The 19,827-nt window shown below is 51.8% G+C and overlaps 1 protein-coding gene across 3 annotated transcripts in view; it reads right to left on the reverse strand.

Annotated features, from left to right (window-relative positions):
• The window catches only part of LOC116948208 (rho guanine nucleotide exchange factor 12-like), a 51,957-nt gene that overhangs the window by 6,165 nt on the left and 25,965 nt on the right, over positions 1–19,827 (reverse strand). For 2 of the 3 annotated variants that reach the window (XM_032964689.2, XM_032964687.2), the window contains 21 exons: positions 19,628–19,750; positions 18,324–18,347; positions 16,821–16,962; positions 16,413–16,518; positions 15,831–15,866; positions 14,640–14,825; positions 13,842–13,989; positions 12,953–13,140; positions 12,237–12,377; positions 11,650–11,729; positions 9,844–9,969; positions 9,046–9,163; positions 7,768–7,868; positions 6,733–6,810; positions 6,515–6,590; positions 5,818–5,988; positions 5,053–5,140; positions 3,406–3,522; positions 3,217–3,305; positions 2,123–2,323; positions 708–1,076 (listed from right to left, as the gene is read on the reverse strand). In XM_032964689.2, coding sequence (XP_032820580.1) covers positions 708–1,076; positions 2,123–2,323; positions 3,217–3,305; positions 3,406–3,522; positions 5,053–5,140; positions 5,818–5,988; positions 6,515–6,590; positions 6,733–6,810; positions 7,768–7,868; positions 9,046–9,163; positions 9,844–9,969; positions 11,650–11,729; positions 12,237–12,377; positions 12,953–13,140; positions 13,842–13,989; positions 14,640–14,825; positions 15,831–15,866; positions 16,413–16,518; positions 16,821–16,962; positions 18,324–18,347; positions 19,628–19,750 — 2,708 coding nt within the window. The remainder of the gene's footprint in view (positions 1–707; positions 1,077–2,122; positions 2,324–3,216; positions 3,306–3,405; positions 3,523–5,052; positions 5,141–5,817; positions 5,989–6,514; positions 6,591–6,732; positions 6,811–7,767; positions 7,869–9,045; positions 9,164–9,843; positions 9,970–11,649; positions 11,730–12,236; positions 12,378–12,952; positions 13,141–13,841; positions 13,990–14,639; positions 14,826–15,830; positions 15,867–16,412; positions 16,519–16,820; positions 16,963–18,323; positions 18,348–19,627; positions 19,751–19,827) is intronic. The other variant, XM_032964688.2, reaches the window with a different exon arrangement.

Raw genomic sequence — 19,827 nt, forward strand, 5'->3', positions numbered from 1 at the left:
TTGCTCAGCGGGCATTACATGGTAAAAGAAATATTTTCATAAAAAGCTTTAGTTTTGATGACCGCCGTGCATAACTACAGGCTGCTGCGGTGCTATGCTGTGGCCAACTCATTGCTTTACAACTGACTTTAGTGTTTAGTTTGTTGCCCTTCCTCCGCACCTCCGATTAGCACGGTTGGCTACGTATGGTGCGAAAGAAATTCAACATACAGACGTACATAACAAGAGGGCTGTGTTGTGCTGTGCTTCTATGCTCCCAGGTAGATGCTCCCCGCCAGCACCAACCCCCCCCCCCCCCCCCCCGAGGTGAGCACGTTGAAACATCAGTAATATTTTTGTGACTTGCGTCAAAGGTCGTTGGTCTTATATAAATGGTGCATAGCACATCGTCAACGCCGAGGAGTCCCAGGTTGACACCTGTCACAAAGAGCCCTCGGCTCGACTCTGCACGACGATCATTATTACACGATTTAGACGACCGACTGGCTGCCCTCCCCCATTTTCTTCCACCTGCCCTGTCCTGCCCGGCCCGGTGAAGTACGGGCAGGCATCTCTCATGGCCCGCGTAGGCGTGATCGGAAGGGCCTCATCCAGCATTGGATTGGCAAAAAGGGGGGCTCAGCATCTACACTGGCATGCACACGAGCACGAAGGATGTTGGTGGCGAAGCCCGAAAGGGTGAAGGATGCGGCGGGTCGGCCCCATACCTTCACGGCGGATGACCGGCACCGTCCCCCCTTCCGCGCTCCCCGTGCCGTTCTGCTCCAGTCTCTGCGCCTCGTCGCTAAAGTGCACGGCGTCGCCAGCGCCCCGTCCCGCGCCCTTCCAGTCGTCGTGAGTACCGGACACCCCCCCCGCCGGCGCATCCTCCTCCTCCTCCTCCTTCTCGTCGGCCTCTCCGCGCCTGCCGTCGACCGCCTCCTCCCCACGTGCGGAGTGGTGGGGGGACCGAGTGGGGTGTGGGCTGTACGACAGCTGGGATTGCAGGAGGCTGAGGCCGCGTTCCAAGTCGCCGTCGTCGCGGGGCCCGGCCACAACGCGCAGGTGGCGCACCAGCATCCTCCGCAGAAGCCCCACTGCACACGCGGACACGCGCACACCGCACGTGTAAACGGATGCATGTAGCCAACCACGCTGATCGGAGGTGCGGGGTGAAGGACAACAAACCAAACACAAAAAGCGGTCAGTATTAAACCTATACTCTTACATAATTGACCGCGATCTATTCACTGCTGGATGAAGGCCTCCCCCAAGCCGCCACCGCCGCCACCATCTCTCACGGCCCTGCATTGCAACAACCCCACGCGGCTCCTGCCACACGGAGAGAGCCGACTGCGCCGCTCTCACCGTGCGGTGCCCTGCCTCTCGGCAGGCCTCTAGGCAGGCCTCTCGGCAGGCCTCTCGGCAGGGCACCGTCCTTTGGCTGGACGTCCTCGTCATCCATTCTGGCGAAGCGTCCTGCCCAAGCCCACGTTACTTTTCTCACCGGTCACTCTGACGTCCCCGATCCACGCGTTCCTCTGTCTCGCGAGCGCGATTTAAAGAACGCAGCTATCCTGCTTTTTGTGCGCCCTCATCAGCTTTTGTTATACTTTCTTTGCCAACGTCCATGTTTTTGATCCACGCGCACATCCCGCACGGCAGTTTATGGGAATAGTTGAGATGAGATGCGATGTGAGTTGCTAAAGGCATTGAAGCAAATTCCCTGTAAATGCAAGTCATTTAACCCTTATTTGTGAAATATTTTCTTTAAAAAAATATATATAACCAGCTAAGGCCCACTGAGCTATGTAGCTCTTATTCAGAACACGACCTGGCCACAAACGAGAGCTCAAAGGAGCGGCTTATCATGTGGACATTCATTAAGGCACGTTGATTCTAAATGTGGAGGGGAAAACTGAAGGACCTGGAGAAAAATCCACGTGACCACGGGGAGAGAGACACGCAAACTCCAAATATACAGCAGGCGCCTGGGTTGGGATCGAACCCACGACCTCCTGTATACCGGGTGAGGTAGTTAACATCTCCTAGCTACAACTGGATATCCCAACTCTAACTTGACTTGACGCGCGAGTTTGCCGGACGGGCCGGCGGGTACACGCGCGAACGTAACGGCACCGACCATCGCGCAGGGCGGCCTGGGCCAGCTCCTTCTCCGCGCCCGGCTCCTCCTCGAGTTCCACCGCGACGCTCCGCCTGCTCATCGTCTCCGGCACCCTCGTCATGAGCTGCGCCTCCTCCGGCTCGCTGTAGGCGTCCAGGCTGCCGCTCGCCGCGACGTCGCCGCTCTCCTCCTTGCCAGCCGTTACATCCAGAATGTCATCTGCAAATGCAATGCCATCGTTTGCACGTCTTGTTGATGCGATGGGCCAGCTGCCACCGGGGTCCCCCCCCTTAGGCCGCAATGTAGCAGGGGAATCGGAATGATTGAGATGAGATGTGATGCCCAGGCCCTGATAATGCGAGCACCCGATAAGTGTAAATCCTTTTCACTGAGAAGGATCTGTATGTCGTTATTGGCAAGCAGCTGGATCACACTGGAATGATAAGCAGAGGTTGCAAATGTCACACATAATCAACCTGCAATTATTGAGGGTAATGGGGGGGGGATGGCCCAGACATAACGCAAAAGATATATGTACGTACTTTTTAATTAACTACTTATTATAAAATCGAGGTGAAGACATAGGATGTGGAGGCTGCACATGTCACCATGTTACTATGCCAGATAGGAAAACAGAGCCATAGCAAAGTAAGGTATACGTGACAGGAGACTGGCAGCGACGGACCGTTGTGCCAAACGTGTGACCTCTTGTGACAGCATTTGCATAAACTATACCAGTGTCTCAAGTTATGTGTTTAATCCACACATCACAGGGAGGGGGGGGGGGGCAATTTGCTGGAGTTTACGCATCCAAAATGTGAGAGCCGTCTCCCTCAAACTAAGCTCTCACTCGCTAGGAGACCAATCGCAGACGCAACGGTGACATTTCTGACGATCGTCGAACCATCGGATGCCAAGGGGGCGTCGTCTTTGGCGTCGCATGTGGAGTGACTGCAGCAAATCCGAATCAGCTTGAAGCAATTTCCAGGCCTCCGGACCATACATCAAAACTGACAAAAACCCAAACACAACTGGAACAGGCGGCGGAGAAAGAGAGACAAACCGGCACCGGCAATGTTCCCTTCTGCTGCCGGGGCCAGGGAAGATCGTACCGGACAGCGACGTGAAGGAGGACGGCCGGACGTCGTCGCCACCTTGCTTGCCGACGACCGTCGCAACGGAATCTTTGTGCTCATGTGACCTGCGCCGGGAGAAATAAAGGCGCACGTGATCGGAAGCGTCGAAACGGTTGGAAAGGCCGAGGCGGCCGTGACGTGCGGTGCCGTGCGAGTGAGACGTACGTGCTCGCGCGTGGCTTCTTGTACCCCTGCGGCCCGAGCAGGATGAAGGAGGTCATGTTCTGAGTGCCTTCCTGTTGCTTCTCTTTCTCCACCGCATGTTCCAACTGTGTCTGCCAACTGATGAACAACAACCACCTTAGAAACAATACCTACCTCCCCTCCCTCTCTCTCTCTCTCCACGACCGTTACCCCCTCTCTTCAACATAAGTATGTTACCAGGGATCTACGTGGTGAGCAGCGCGAGGGCAGTTCAACAAAATCAATTGTTGCATTACACTGCTATGCTCCCGCACCTATACCTCCCCACCTGCAAGAATCAACCCCCGTAACAATAGCATGGTGAAATATTTCGGAGGCAAATTTTTTTGACCGATGTTAAAGCTCATCGGTCATTCATAGCTCGTACACATAGCTCGTAAACATAGCTCGTAAACACAGCTCGTACACATAGCTCGTAAACACAGCTCGTGCACGTAGCTCGTACACGTAGCTCGTACACACAGCTCGTACACATAGCTCGTACACACAGCTCGTACACACAGCTCGTACACACAGCTCGTACACACAGCTCGTACACACAGCTCGTACACACAGCTCGTACAAACAGCTCGTACACACAGCTCGTACACATAGCTCGTACACACAGCTCGTACACACAGCTCGTACACACAGCTCGTACACACAGCTCGTACACACAGCTCGTACACACAGCTCGTACACACAGCTAGTACACAGAGCTCGTACACACAGCTCGTACACACAGCTCGTACACACAGCTCGTACACATAGCTCGTACACATAGCTCGTACACACAGCTCGTACACGTAGCTCGCACACATAGCTCGTACACACAGCTCGTACACACAGCTCGTACACATAGCTCGTACACACAGCTCGTACACACAGCTCGTACACACAGCTCGTACACACAGCTCGTACACACAGCTCGTACACACAGCTCATACACACAGCTAGTACACACAGCTCGTACACATAGCTCGTACACACAGCTCGTACACACAGCTCGTACACATAGCTCGTACACACAGCTAGTACACGTAGCTCGTACACACAGCTCGTACACACAGCTCGTACACACAGCTCATACACACAGCTAGTACACACAGCTCGTACACACAGCTCGTACACACAGCTCGTACACACAGCTCGTACACACAGCTCGTACACACAGCTCGTACACACAGCTCGTACACACAGCTCGTACACGCAGCTCGTACACGCAGCTCGTACACACAGCTCGTACACACAGCTCGTACACACAGCTCGTACACACAGCTCGTACACACAGCTCGTACACACAGCTCGTACACACAGCTCGTACACACAGCTCGTACACACAGCTCGTACACACAGCTCGTACACATAGCTCGTACACACAGCTCGTACACACAGCTCGTACACACAGCTCGTACACACAGCTCGTACACACAGCTCGTACACACAGCTCGTACACACAGCTCGTACACACAGCTCGTACACATAGCTCATCATCAATATCGGCAGGCAGGTCCCTGATGACTTTCTGTCTACTCTGCACGACAGACATCACTTGAGCGAGTGGTGGCTCACGGACGAAAGGACGGATGCAGTTTTCTTATCATTAAGATGTCACGAACACGCACTTACATGAGCATCTCTTTGCTCGTGACAGCCACCAGCTCATAGATCTGTGGGCCCAACTGTGACGTCGTGATCAAGAAAAAGGCTCGTTTATCTGAAAGAAAAAATAAACAAATGATTGCAAAAAAAACCTTTGGTTATGTTACGTTATTTTCATTGTGATGTAACAACAGTCGCAATTGTTCTAACATGAATCTTGATTTAAAGCTTTCGTGACTGCAGGAATTCATACTCTTTGAGCCTTTCGGTAAAGTCACGTAGGTAGAAAAATAATAGATAACGACGTTTCGGTCGCAACACAAGCAATAGTCATCTCTCTCTCACATCTGAAGACGACTTACCGTGTTGCGATCGAAACATCGTCATCTATTATTTATCTATCTACGTGACTTTACCGAAAGACCCAACTAGTATGTTCTAACATGCACTGCGCGTTCACTCGTGGTGTAGTTAAAACATCTAAATGAAAACAAATATCAATTCTCTACACTCACAGCACAGGTGTACCGCGAAATAAGTTAATTCGATTTAGGACTATCCGTTGTTACGTTCGTCATTGATTTAAACTTTAATTTTGGTTTACGTCTCCGGAGAAAAATCCAGGCGACCATGGGGGGAACACGCAAACTCCAAATAAACAGCGGCAGGCATCAGGGTCGGGATCGAACCCACAACCTCCTGCACACCAGGCGAGGCAGTTAACATCTCGCCGCCGCGCAAAAAAATGGAGAATCGTTTTCGGTGGCGCGTGTGGGGTGCAAGCGGCTTTACCGGTAGCCACGGGCCGAACCAGCACTGTGCCCAGCTTGATGACGGGACTGAAGGTCTGCTTGGCGTCCGTCGCCGTCCCGGCAGACGTCTTGCTGTAGCAGCGCAGCACCAGGCGCTCGTCCTGCTTCTGCAGCAGCACTAGCAGGTCCTCCAACAGCAGGACGTGCAGGTCTGTAGGGGGGCGGCACGCACCGCGGGGACACCGGGGGGAGGGAAGGGGGAGTCACCATCCAATAATAGCAAGCGATGAACCGCGTGCGTGTGTCTGTGCGCAACGCGGAGGGCTAAGCACGGCGGCGGAACCCGCAAAGCGCTCATCGCGGAGGTTTGCGGTTAGAATGCCGGCAGGCCGCCCTGGTAAAGCCTGTCCCGTGTAGTAACCGTAAGATACCGCGCACCGTTCGCTTCACGATAGACGTTAAAAAGATCCCGTGACGTCATTCGAAAAAGAGTAGGACATAACGCTACGACATCATGGTCCATGTTTGCAAAATCATTTAAAATGTTCTGTAAATCAATCAATTTAGATGACACAGAGCAACATCGCCCCCACTGTGAAACTATTGCAGACTGTCTGTGAAACATAGCGCCTTCGTGACAGCCTTGCGCTATCGGAATGATGACGTCAAGACCAAATGTCCTGAAAGCCTACGTGTTAAACTGATCGTAACCGAATGAGGCCTTTAACAAGGCTCACCGATGCTCTTTTCCTTGTTGACTCTCCACGTGAGAGGACCTTCGTACAGCATCTTCTTATGTGTGAGATCCAGGTTCTGTAGCGAAAAACACGAGACAAAACATGTTCCATCAACGACACAAAACAAGCAAACAAAACTTTCCAGCATCACTAACAAACCACAGAAACACCGCTAGACGCACGAACAATCATGGGCTCTGCGTCTGGGAGGCGCACACCTTAAAGTCGGTGACGAGCGGATTGTAGGATCGCTCCAGGGAAGAGAGATCCAACCGTCGCTGGTAATCTTCCAGCCTCTGAGGATGAACACACACGCAAACGCAATGTTAAGAACAAACACACAGATGCGGCACGCAGTGCCCGTTTCACCGACGCACTTCACCTCCATTGTATGACACTTTCTGTAATCCACCGCCGGTTGGGGAGGTCGTGGGCACTGTTTCGTTTTTTCGGCGATTACCCATCCAGGCTTAGCGTCTGCGATCTGACCAGATCGGGTGCGTTGCGAATCATTTGGTCCAAGAGTACATTTGACTGGGAATGCTGCAACGGCCTAGCGGTGAGCATACCGGACTTGCAAGCAGGAGGCCGCCGATTCGACCTCCTGGCATGGCAGGTGAATCAATGGGGGCCAGTTTCCCCTCCTCCGTCCACCCAGAGGTATGATGAGTGGGTTACAATCAGTTAGACGAGCGACCGGTCGCGTGTGTTGGCTACACATTCCCACCGCCTTCAATCCATCTGGTCAGTGTGCAAGAATAGCCAAAACATCCAATGTAGAGGGGCTTTCTAGAGCTCCCTCCAGCCGTGGAGGCCCCTTCTGTGAGCAGCGGTATGGGCGAGCAGCTGCGGGGCGGCACCTTTTACCCGGTTTTTTTACGTTCTACTCAAATTCTGTCAAAATCGGGGGGGTTAATTCCCCACCACACCCAATTGTTAAAATGTCCCCAGAGCACCGTGCGCACAACAACAACGATCTTGACACCGCTGGTACCAGTCATCGGCAAGTCCACTCAGCTCCACGTCCTCCTGTACCACATCACTCCATCTCTTCTCTAGCCCGTGCCGCGCCCGTTTAGCCCCCTCGATCCGGCCGGACAAAAGCTGTTTCGGCATGCGGTGGCTGGGCATGCGGGCTACATGACCCAGCCAACGCAGCCTTACCTGCCAGAGGAGCTCACCGATTGGACTTTGTCCAGATTTTTCAAGGACATGTGGGCTCCTCACACATTCCAAGCCAGCCGGGACCGTACCTGCGCGTTCTCGGTCTCACGCACGGTCTCGTTGACGTCATTGAGGATGCGCCGGCAGCACTCCCCTGCCTTGTGCAGCTTCTTGTGGTCCGGGTGCTCGACTGTTCGCACCGCACAAAGACCCCCCCCCGAATAACCTTCAACACGCTCCTGGGGCAAGTGCCGTTAGCGAGAACCTATATGAAGGCTGGCAACGGCACATGAATGCGGCGTTGTGGCAAGGACCACGCCCGGCCGCCTTTGTCTCCCCAAGGCTGATGTTTACACACCACACCTGATGCTCATTTAACGCCGAGTCGACCTCTGGGAGGCCCAGAACCGGTTCGGATATTCGTTACCGATGTCGGCTGCGAGCGGGAATCGAACTCGGACCGCTAGGTCCGTAGCACAATGCGCTTACCACTCCACTACAGCTCGCTACGAAGACATGCACTCATTCACACATACATACAAACACACACATGTACGAACACATACACACATATGCCATCTTCCTCTCGACTAAATTCAATATCATACTTCAGCGTCCCATTACTGTTAACATTCATTTGTTTATCGGGGTGGCGCAGTGGTAACGCTACTGCCTCACAGCAAGAATTTCCTGGGTTCGATTCCTGAATTGGGTGCCTTTCTATGTGCCGTTTGTATGTTTTCCTCAGTTCTGACATTGCTTTCCTCCGGATTCTCCAGATTCCCCCATAGTAGAAACAGGTACGTTAACGTAATACACAATTAAACAGGATTGGCCAAACATCCCAATGCTGAACATTTACCAGCAAATTACTCAATTGGGATTACACACAGCAGCAGCAAGTGGAAAGGAAATTGGAGCATCCGGAGAACCCACGCTCTAAGGGTGATTAAAGATTATCCCTGGAACCCCTTAGCAGCCTCGGTAAGATCTGCCGATGCGGTGTCCAGCACAAAAGACAAATCCAAAGATCCCCTGTATAGCCTGAACAGACTGTTGGGGCAAGTGCTGTTAGCGAGCACCTATGAAGGCCGGCACAGCACACGAGGGGTGGGTGGTCAACACCACGCCGGGCCACCTTTGTCTCCCCAGTGGTGATGTTTACACAACACCAGGTACTCATTTGAGGCTGAGTCGACCTAGGGGAGGCCCATCACCGGTTCAGATCATCGTCGTTGGTGTTGGCAGTGAGCGGGAAGCGATCCTGGGTTGCCTGGTTCGTAGCGCGGCGGACTAACCGTGACACTATCGCTCCCCACACACTTACACACACGCACATGTGTAAAGGTGCGTGCTTGACCGCTCACCCTGCGTGTACTTGAGAATGTTCTGCAGGAGCAGCGGGTACTTGGTAAGGCGCTGCATCTCGGTCAGCATGAAGTCTTTGAGCTGCAGTCTCCTGCACTTTGGCTTGCTCTCCGCTTCCTGCGAGCAGCAGCAAAAGAGACTCCAGTGCGTCATGACGACTGGACTACTGCAACGCGCTTTACTGTTGAAATATTTGTCAAGGTATTATCCGGGCTACATCGTCATCATCAGCAATCCGCTGAAGGCCTCCCCAAAACGCCATGACCTCCTGCGATCCAATAATCCACCAGCACCCTAGAAACGAGCCAATTTCATCGCGCCACTCCCACGTTGAAACGTCCTCAAGACGCGTTCCATTCATTGGCTGCCGCTCCATTATTATTCTTAACAGAAGGCCATCGAATGTAGCTGAATGTTGGGATAAATAGGCAATCAGCATTGTCTGCTCCCCATATCTGTCCCTCCATGTAAAAATAAAACATTCTATACATGCCACTAGGCACATCCTTGCAGCAGCGGCTTTTAGACGGTCACCGCATCGCGCGGCGTTAACAGATTCGCTTCTGCGGCCGTCTGGAATGCTCTTCTTTCCGATATTAGGAAGCCACCGGAGCAACGCACTTTTAAAATCTAGATTGAAAACTCATCTCTTTGAGAGCTGTTTTTTGTGTATTAGTTGGTTGTCCTTCCCCCGCAAACCTCCCATTAGCACGGTTGGCTACGTACCATACGTACATGCACACACACTGTGCACGACACACTGTGCACGACCCATTGTGCGCGTCGTGCTCCCCCACCATCATCAGCTGCTGGAAGCGTGGGTCCTTCTTCTGCTTGCTCCGCACGATGTCGAGCGCCTGCGACTGCAGGCTGCAGAACTTCGCCGTGGCCGCCTTCAACACCTCGCCAGCCTCGCCATCAAACTGCCAAACGCAACGGAGGCAGCGAGGTCATCATCATCGTCGTCATCATTATTATTATTATTCACGACTACAACTACTACGCGCGTTATTGCTGCTAAATGCGTCTAACCGGGAAAGCGTCACTTTGCCACGCTGGTCACTGCGGGAAGGTGAAGGGAGCGGGGAAGGGCAGCACGGGCTCTGGTATTGTCGCTGATGTTAGCTGTGGCCAGAAGTCAAACTCGGGTCGCCAGGTGCATAGCGCAACCTTGCTAGCGACTTTACATGCGCTCCACCACATTCAATGTATTTACTTGAAATAATGTACGTATAAATGTACTGTGCAAAATCTATATTTATATTTGGCATTTGTATTTCCATTTTTTTTATTTTATGCCAGATATAAATCAGGCAAGATATATACCAGGCATCTAAAGTCCTTGTATTGCAATAACCTCTTGAAGATTTCTTCATTATTTAACTCTTGTTTACCCAGTAAAGCCTCACCGAGACTCAACACTCTTTTTCAGGAGGGTCCTGCCATGTTTTGTACGTATGTACGTTGAACTTCTTTCGCACCGTACGTAGCCAATTTTGTTAATTGGAGGTGCGGGGGAAGACATCGGGGCCGATGTTACTTTGTTTAATCTCAATTGTCAAATTCGCAGGTAAGTATTCAGTACAGCACTGGGATGTATGGCCAATACCAGTTACATTGTATGTTTTCTTTTAGCTATGTGAGAAAATCAGAGAACCCGGAAGAAACCCATACAAACTTAACACACTCACTCATGCGCTCACTCACACACTCGTTCTCTTCTCTGCAGAATCGGGGGGGGGGGGGGGGGTGTAAAACATACACTCACAACAACAACGGCTGCCATTTGTCACAAAGTGGCGGTGACATCACCACAGCACTTATGCCAGGCTAGGTGCACTTTAGGGCAAAGTCAAGTGTCGAAGGCCCGCTGGCAGGTCATGGGACAGACCCCGGTGCCATGGGTTGACGGCATGAAGTGACTCGCACACACACACACGAGTTGGGAATCAAACCCAGGCAGTTGTTGCTGTGAGGCACGAGTGATATAACTTTGCCACCCCTTCCAATCACAAGATGCACACAAGCTCCACACATGCCCCGTTTTATCTGACAACATATTCAAATATTGCGATTCAAATGTTTCCCTCTTCATAAATCCAATTTATGCACTTGGTAATTGTGAACTTGAAAAGTGTAATTACTAGCCCTGCAACGATTCATGTGGCTGCGTACATGTACAGCTCTTGTGTCAATCCACTTCGGGAACAGGGCCTCGCTACGCGAGTCGTGAGGATTGTTTGACCATACTTCACCACGCTGGTCCGTGTGTGGGTTGGTGAAGGCGGAGAGCGTGGACCTTTTTTTTGCAGGGGCAATTGAAGTCGGGCATCCAGGCCGACCGTGCCACAGACATCAGAGAGCTTGAGGAGGAAATGCGAGCGAAGCGTGCTGCTAGAATCAGCGTGGACATGTTGAGGAATGTTCAAGCACCCAATGGGGTAAGGGACTCAGATGCCATGTAAGAGCAAATCGTGCACAGATGGAGCGTCTGCTACGATTGCTGTACAGACTAACGGTTCATAACGTTTTCAGCACCCTGTTTAAGTGTCTAATAACGTATTAAACTTGTCAACCGAGCAACCCAAGTGCAATATCCTTACCCGGGCCAGCATCAGATCTCCAATCTCGGCCACCACCTGGCTCTTCTCTCTTATCTTCCGCATGGCTTCGTTCAGACTCTCTGCACACAGCGCAAGGGTACATAACGGACGTTTACATCTGGAGGAACAACGTTCTGTATTCTAACACTGCAGTGAATGCACTGCACAACCAACACAGCAAACCGAGTTCGATTCCCGGCCACTGCTAAAATCAGGAATGATTTACCTGAACTGGTCCTGGGCTTTCTCCAAGTAGATCAAATCATAAATCGAGCAATTGGTGTTATGTGCAAACATTAAACTGGGGAGACAAAGGCAGGTGGGTGTGGTGCTAGCCGCACAACCCCATGTTGTTCCATGTAATGCCTTAAAGAGGTGTTCGCAAACAGCACCTGCCCAAATGTATGTATGCGAGTACATTGAACTTGTTTTTCACCGTACGTAGCCAACCGTGAAAATCGGAGGTGCGATTAGCACGGCTGGCTCAAGGCTACACAGGGGATCTTATTCTTTGTGACGTCCAGCAGGTACAGACTGCTGCGGCAGTAGACGTGGTGACAGGTGTGGGGGCGTTTGAGGAATCGTACCGTGGATGGGCAGGATCTCGTCGAGGTTGATGAAGATTTGGTACGTCTCGTTGTTGGTGAGGACGGGCGCCAGCCGCGAGAAGAACACCTCGTACAGCACCTTCAGGTTCTGCACGTGCTTCTTCTCCGTGTGGAAGAGCTCTGCGCCGCGGCACAACGAGAGAGCGCCGCCGCTGTCGGGCTCAGCAGCGACAAAACGTCGAGGCGGTGCCGCGGGCTCAGCAGGGGTCACGGCGCTGGGCCGGCACCGTTCAGATCCGGGATTCAAGTCCAGGCAGTTGCCTGTAATTGAGCCGCTCTCTATCCCGCAGCTGCTGCACGGTAGAAACCGTACTTCAAACAACAGGGTGGTAAGGTAGCATGATCCTGGGTAATCTATCGATTGAGCAAGGGGGTGTTTGACCTGCTTTTGCATGCTGGGCAGGTATCCTGGAGGTGGGAATCACACTACACGTGGCCTACCGATTGACTGTGGTATACCCATTATATCGCTGTGGGGAGCGGGGAGGGAGGAGGTGGGGGGGGGGGGGGTAGAGGGGAGGAGGAATCCAACCGGCCGGATCGAACAGAACTGAAATGCAAGGCCAGCGTGCCGAGCATTAGGCCACGATGCCATCGCTCGCGGGATTTGTGCCGCACGATGCCGCGCAGTACGGCCAGAAAGCAGCAACCCAAGCACGGCGTGGCGTGTTTGAGCGACACCGTTGACGGCCTACCGTTGATGACCTCCTGCCTCTTGACCTCAATGACGGGAAGGTCTTTAAGCACTTCGGGGTCGACCGAATGCTGCCAGTTGGGCGTCTCCAGCTCCTCGGGCTCGCGTGACTGGTCGTCTTCCGAGGGCACGGACACCATAGACTGACGGCTCACGTTCTCCGACTCCGACACCGTCTGGCTGGTTATACTGCACGGCAGGGGTGGGGGGGAGGGGGTACAGGGGGAAGGGAGCACCGCTATGACAATCCCAAAAGGACCGAGTTCATTTGAGTCTGACAGCCAGTGACGTAAGTGAAACAAGCCATAGAATAGAATATTACATACCGAGCTCCCTCTGAGACCCCTGCAAGTGAAATGACATCTGGTGCCAACATTAAGGGGCAGCACTTTCCTACCCACTCTGCCACTGACGACAGTGTCCGCTGCATGATGGTCAAAATGATATGTTTAACGCCCAGCACTGGTGTAATGTATTCAGAGTGGAGAGCCAAAGTTAATACGATGGGGTTTTCTTTGTGCAGTCATTAGTTACGGGGGTTGAGATCATCAACTCACTACACTAGAGAACCTCGATTGCTCACTGGCACGTAATTCTTTTAGAATTGTACAGCTGTGTCATCATACAACAAGGCCATTTAATGTGTTATAAGCGAAATCACTTTAGAGTATGCTTTAATACACTATCGTTGAGGTCGTACTGCGAATGTAACATTGCCCTTCTCACGTAAAGTGGACGCCTGGAACCGATTCAAACCCAAGAACTCAGCATTGCCAGCGAAGCACTCCGAGTAGCCCGGCCACCTGACTGCCGGCTTGGCTGTGCGTGTGTGTGCAGGCTCGGTGTCGTGACGAGCCGTGTGACGGAGCAGAGGCGGCGACGAGGGGTACCTGTCCGAGTCCCCTCCATCCTCATCCCCCATGGGGATCGGCGAGGGCTCCACTGGGGGTTCCAAGGACACGCGGTGCTTGGGCGTGCGCCCGTCCGTGGCACCCAGCTGCTCGGAGGAACGGCGACCCATCGAAGGGTTAACGCCACCTGGTCACGCGCGCGCACAAAAGATCCCCCGTGTAGTCTTCCAGAGGCTGTTGGCGCAAGTGCTGTTAGCCGGCAACTATGAAGGCCGGCACGGGTTTCTTGAACACTCAAGGGTGGAAAGATCGAGCTTTGGTTGGTAATCTTACAGACTATGAAGATGAACCTAGACAAAGATCCCCCGTATAGCCATACAGATTTTAGGGGAAAGTGGTTTTAGTGAGCACTGATTAAGGCCGGCACGACGCAACAGTGCGGGGTACTCATTTAAGGCTGAGTCGACCTAGCGGAGGCCTGGGATGTGCTCAGATATTACTCGCCACCGACATTATCTATGGCTGGGAATCAAGCTAAGAAAGCTGTTTTTGTTGCCCAGTTAAGGGACTCATGCTGACATGACGCTGAAAATGACGATGCAGACGATGATTCTGATACTACTGCTGATGATGTTGATGATACTGATGATGATCATGCTAACAATTATGCTCGGCTGATGATTCTGATACTACTGCTGATGTTGATGCTGATGCCAATGATACTCATGACGACCATGCTCATGATTATGCTTCTGCTGATGATGACACCGATGATGATGGTACTGATGACGATGCTGATGAGGGCACAGCAGCCCGAGAGAAGGAGTCGTCGCGCACCGTTCTCCAGGTCCGATTCGTCCACAGTCGGGTATCGCGGTAGGAGCCGCGGCGAGGAGCTGTTGCTGGGCGTGATGCTGGGATAGGCCCCCATTCCGGGCGAGGAGGACTCGGTCGAGAGATCGTAAACGTCGAGCGAGGGGCCCGCCAGCCTGGGCAGCTTGGGCAGAGAGCTGGAGCGGCCTGCTGCCCGCACACAAACAACGTCCCCCGCATGCTGGTGAGGCACGCCAAGGGGGACACGTGCCGCCGCTCCCAAACGCCAGGGAAATATGATTCACAATTCTACTCTCGAGCTTCCGGCAGGCACCGGACACGCGGGCATCGACAACTCCTCCGGGATGCCCGCGGTGGTGCGCGGAAGAAAGCTTGAGAGCATAAATTGCTCGACGCGCGGGCCAACCCGGATTTCAACCAGTGGCTTGCAATCTGAGCGCATGTTAACCGTGAACCACCCTCGTCGTTTAAAAAGCTCTACTGTGTCTTAATGTGGGGAGCGCAATGGGAAAGGCATTAAAGCAAAAGGTTTAAGTGGTCTTCACTTTTGTAATGAACCGAGTGTAAGTGCTTCACTCCACGTTCTAAGTCGTCGGAATCACTGGGTCTTGCTACAGAAGAGGGGACGTTTCCGTTTTAATGCACGCAAAAATAATTGCGTAAGAAAACGATCGTCGGTTTACCGTCCCCTCACCAACCTGCACTGACCAGCGTGAAGGCCCTGGGCCCAGGAGCCCCGGCCAGATATTTCACTCATCGGTACCAGCCAAGGTGGCACAACTTTAGCTGTTCCAATTTCTTTCTGTGTCCAACAAAAGCGAGTGATGTGATAACCATTGAGAATGAGCGGAGGTGATCAAATAATTCACCCTTAGTGGCAGTATATGAACAAATAGTTGTGACTAAAGTTTTGCTACCTTAGGTGGTACCAGTTCCTGCTCTGACCCATGGAAAAAATTGATCTAAGTGTCCAAACACTTTGCAACGTGCCATGCGACTGGAGCATTCGCGCGTGACAAATCGGCTGAATCGTTCACGACGACCGAGCAGGATTTTGATCATCGACTTCACGACGCTTGGCATCGATAACCCATTGCCAATTGATTTATAGACATCGATGATCAATTGACGGCCCGACTACAGAATGCAGATGTTTCATCGGCCGCGGATGATGACGAGTGTGGGCAGAATTACCATCGGATGGGTTGGGCACAGGCATCGCAGGGAAATCTGGGGATCACAAAACACAAGAAGTTACTCTCACACCCTGGACGACGAGAGGCGGGCTGCTAGTTGTTATTATATTGATTCCTCGGCTCACGACACACGTTTCAAATCGTGCGTGTGATAATTTATATTTAGCGATACGTACATGTTCGGGGTCAGTCACCAAAGTAAACAAGGAGTAATTTTTTTTGAGAATTCGGTAAAAAACTCAAAATTTAAAGTGCCGGAATCCACGTGAATACGAGACGGTGGTCCTTTAAAATAAATAACGTCACGAAGCAGCCCTTAAAGAGCCACATGCGGCTCAGCAGCCGAAGGTTATCGACCCCTGGTTACGTTGTGTTGTCACAGGGCCGCAAGGCAACCACGTCCAAGTGTCCCGTCTCCGCAAAAAACGTGCATGGACAGCCGCGGCAAAGTATGCTCAACTAAGCCCTGCCGGACCCCACATGGCTTGGGCAGATCCTCATCTAGCAGTGGAATGAACGAGGGGCTAGGCACGCACATATTGAAACGTGTGACCGCAAGTGATGCGCACACGGTACTCACAGAATTGACTGCCTTTATCTCGATCCCGTTTCCATTTGTCTTGAAACAACGAGAATCTTTTCTTGTCGTTCTCCTTCATCAGATCCTTTTCCTTCTTGGGGACAGGCTGCCCAACGGAGACCACCCGGAGGACAGCACACACACACACACATCAGTCAACGCAGCCGTTCGACTCAACGCAACCGGCGCGAGGGTGCTTGTCAGGCTTTGTTGGCGAGCAGCTTGCTTCTGCATCACGACGAGCGGCTAACGATAGAACCTGCGTGCGCGAAGTCATCCGATTTTTTGGTGCAAGCACAGATATTCCACAACGCGGAAAATCATCCCGCGAATAACCGAGAGTGCACTGCACTTTCAACATCCCGGAACGGCCGTACGGCGTCAATTCACTTCCAGCTCCTCCCTTACCTTCTTCTTGTTGGGCAGGATGTTGAAGAGCCGCTTGTCGGTGCTGGAAGGGGGCCGTTCCAGGGAGGGGACCGGACGAGCCCACTTCATCTTCACCCCGACGCCTTGCATGTACGTGGTGATCACCGTCACCATGGCGTTCCTAGAGGTAGCAGCAGGAGCCACGTACACACGCATGCACGCATGCACACACGCACACACGCACACACGCACGCACCAACCCAAGCGGCACTCAGTACACACTTGGTAGCAGTTGCTACCTGTGGTGTATACCGACCCATAGCCCGAGGCCACATGAGGCCTACCACTGAGAAACGATCCAACAACACGTTTCATCTGTCACTACAACCAAGCTAGCGGCACTAATCGGGTACTCTCATTCTACTTCTTCTCACCAAAAGTTCCATGATTGTGCAAGGCCGAGTGCTCAGATTTTCTCTCGCCATGAGATTCTATTCTGTGCCTCCTCTTGTAACATCCACTGCCGTCGTATCTGGCTCCACCATATCCTCCCCTGCACCGGTGGCATCTCCATAGCCCATGTACCTGCGGGTCTCTATACGAATCTGTGAGTCTCTGTGTCAGTCTATGGATTTTCTTTGTGAGTTGATGGGTCTCTATGAATCTCGAATATCCGTAGTCCACAAGCCCAAACTATGTAAGGCTCACTATTGTGGCCCTATTGCAAATGTGGGTAATCCATGCTCACACTGAAATGTATTAATTGTCTCCTTTCTCTTTAAGAAACATAACCCAGCATCCATCTCATCATTTACATCTCTCTCCTTCCAAGCACACTCTTTCTTACTTCTTCCGTAGGGCACATTATCTACCGAATACCTGGAGGGGAATATTTTCAACCTGGCAATAGCACCGAGTTTCTGCGAGGGCCTATTGCAGTGATGGAAGTGGCCGAGGAGAGCGTGCGTGTGAATGTGCGGTTGCCCACAAACGGTGTTTGTAAGTCCTATTCGTCCCTCGGTAAGGAAGAGAAACCCCCACCCCTGAGATGGACAAATGAGCGGTGCAAGAGCAGCCAAGAATTAATTGAAACCAGGAGCCTCTTTTTCAAGGTCATTTAATTCAATGGCAAAGCTGCAGCCCTGCAATTGCTCACTCACACCACTGCTGGTAGAAGAAGGCCCTCTTTGGGAGAGGGCTCCAGCGGGTATTCACAGTCTGCTCTTACGCGCTGAGCAGATGTGTTTGGAAGAGGTGATAGTACCCACACTTTACCCCAACACACGCAACATGCCTGCTGACTGTGGTGGTGCACCAATTCATATTGCTGGGTGGACAGTGGTGGCAGTGGGGCGGGGGGGATTCTATGGAAGGCACCCATCATGATTTCAACTGCCACACCGGGAGATGGAATCGAACGTGCCACCTCTGGATTGCAAGTCAAGTATGCGAACCATTGCACTGCTGTGGTGGCTCCCCCATCGTTTAATATCGCAGCTTTTATTTGTTGTGTTACAATAATACTACTAAGAAATATCTTACCTTCTGTCCTCCTCCATTTTCCCACTAGAAAGACAAACAAAACACAAGTAGATATTTGAATTTTGTAAGTAAAAAAGGACAATTCAAAACAATATGAGGATACAAATCACTCCCCTGTGATTACCAAGTCAAACTCCACCGTTAATTCATTCACTTACCATGCTCATCATGGCAATCCACTGCTGGATGAGGGCTTCCCAAATGCTGTCAGTCTTCGGGTGTTTAACTGACCATACCTCACCACACCAGTCAGTGCGGGTTGCTGAAGGGCAGTGCCCAGGACCAGTTTAAGATATCACTCTGAACCACTGATGCTCGCCGTGAGCGTGCGCTAGGTTCATAGCGCAGCGTGCTAACCAATGCGCCACCACTAACCCCGAAAGGTAAGTCACATCATAATGATTTCCATAATGTTTGCTACGATTGTAAATGTTGTAATTATCACAATCACTGCTGTTGCTGCTGCCAACATCCCACCCCATTATTAATTTAATCTATTACAAACCCCCGTTGCATTCGTAACAACAGGTGACGTGCAGCCGTTACTCACCGATGTTATTTGCATCATGACGCTCACCGCACACTCACCGTCTAACAGGCATGTAACCATTCACTCTCGCCAGGACTCTACGAACTGTCACGATTGTGAGTCACGGTTCTATTCAGGCACCGGATATTCTTGTCTTGCTCTTAACGTCTTTCCCAGTGTTCATCTTTGCGTTATTTGTGGTGTAATTTTCACTACATTGGCCTAGATGTTACACTTGCATATCAACGAAAGGAGCACGTCCAATGAGACAGAAATGGAGCAATGAAATCGGGTGCTGGGCAGATTGTTGTATCGAGGGATTGCGAGGGACGGCAGCCGTGGCGTTGGCAGAAGGGCCCTTCATCTAGCAGTGGATTGGCCATGGTTGATGATGATGGAATCTGAACTCATCAATTCTCACAGGTATGACGGGATGCGTAATGAACTGCGAGCGCCATGATCTAGTTTAACAGACAAATTGATTTTTGATTTAAAGCTTTCGTGACTGTAGGGATTCATATTCTTGGTTCTTTCGGTAAAGTCACGTGGTTTTCACACCTGATGATGATTGCTTGTGTTGCAATCGAAACGTCGTGATAATTTTATTGTTTTATATTTGTATTATTTTATTGTTTCCCTTATACGTGACTTTACCGAAAGAACCAAGAATATAAACAAATTGATGCGTAATTTCACGCGGACCCGCGCCAGTTTAGCGTTTAACGACCGTTAAAGCATGCAGGCGTACGGACACACAACAGCGGTTCCCACTCACATGATGTCCATGAGCTTAGCGCAGAGCTGCTCAGCCGCCATGCGCTCCTCCATCTGATCCCCGCTCAAGCTCATCAACTCGTTCTCTCCGTAGAAGCTTCCGAGACCCATCTCACTCTTGCTCCTAGAAACCACAACAGGGCATCTCTGAATGCTATAGGAGACAGCTGGGCATCTCACTGGTCTACCAGACAGCAGCAC

The sequence above is a fragment of the Petromyzon marinus genome, chromosome 32 (assembly GCF_048934315.1).
Source record: "Petromyzon marinus isolate PM22_M1 ecotype Great Lakes invasive population chromosome 32, UKy_Petmar_22M1.pri1.0, whole genome shotgun sequence".
Taxonomy (NCBI): Eukaryota; Metazoa; Chordata; class Hyperoartia; order Petromyzontiformes; family Petromyzontidae; genus Petromyzon; species Petromyzon marinus.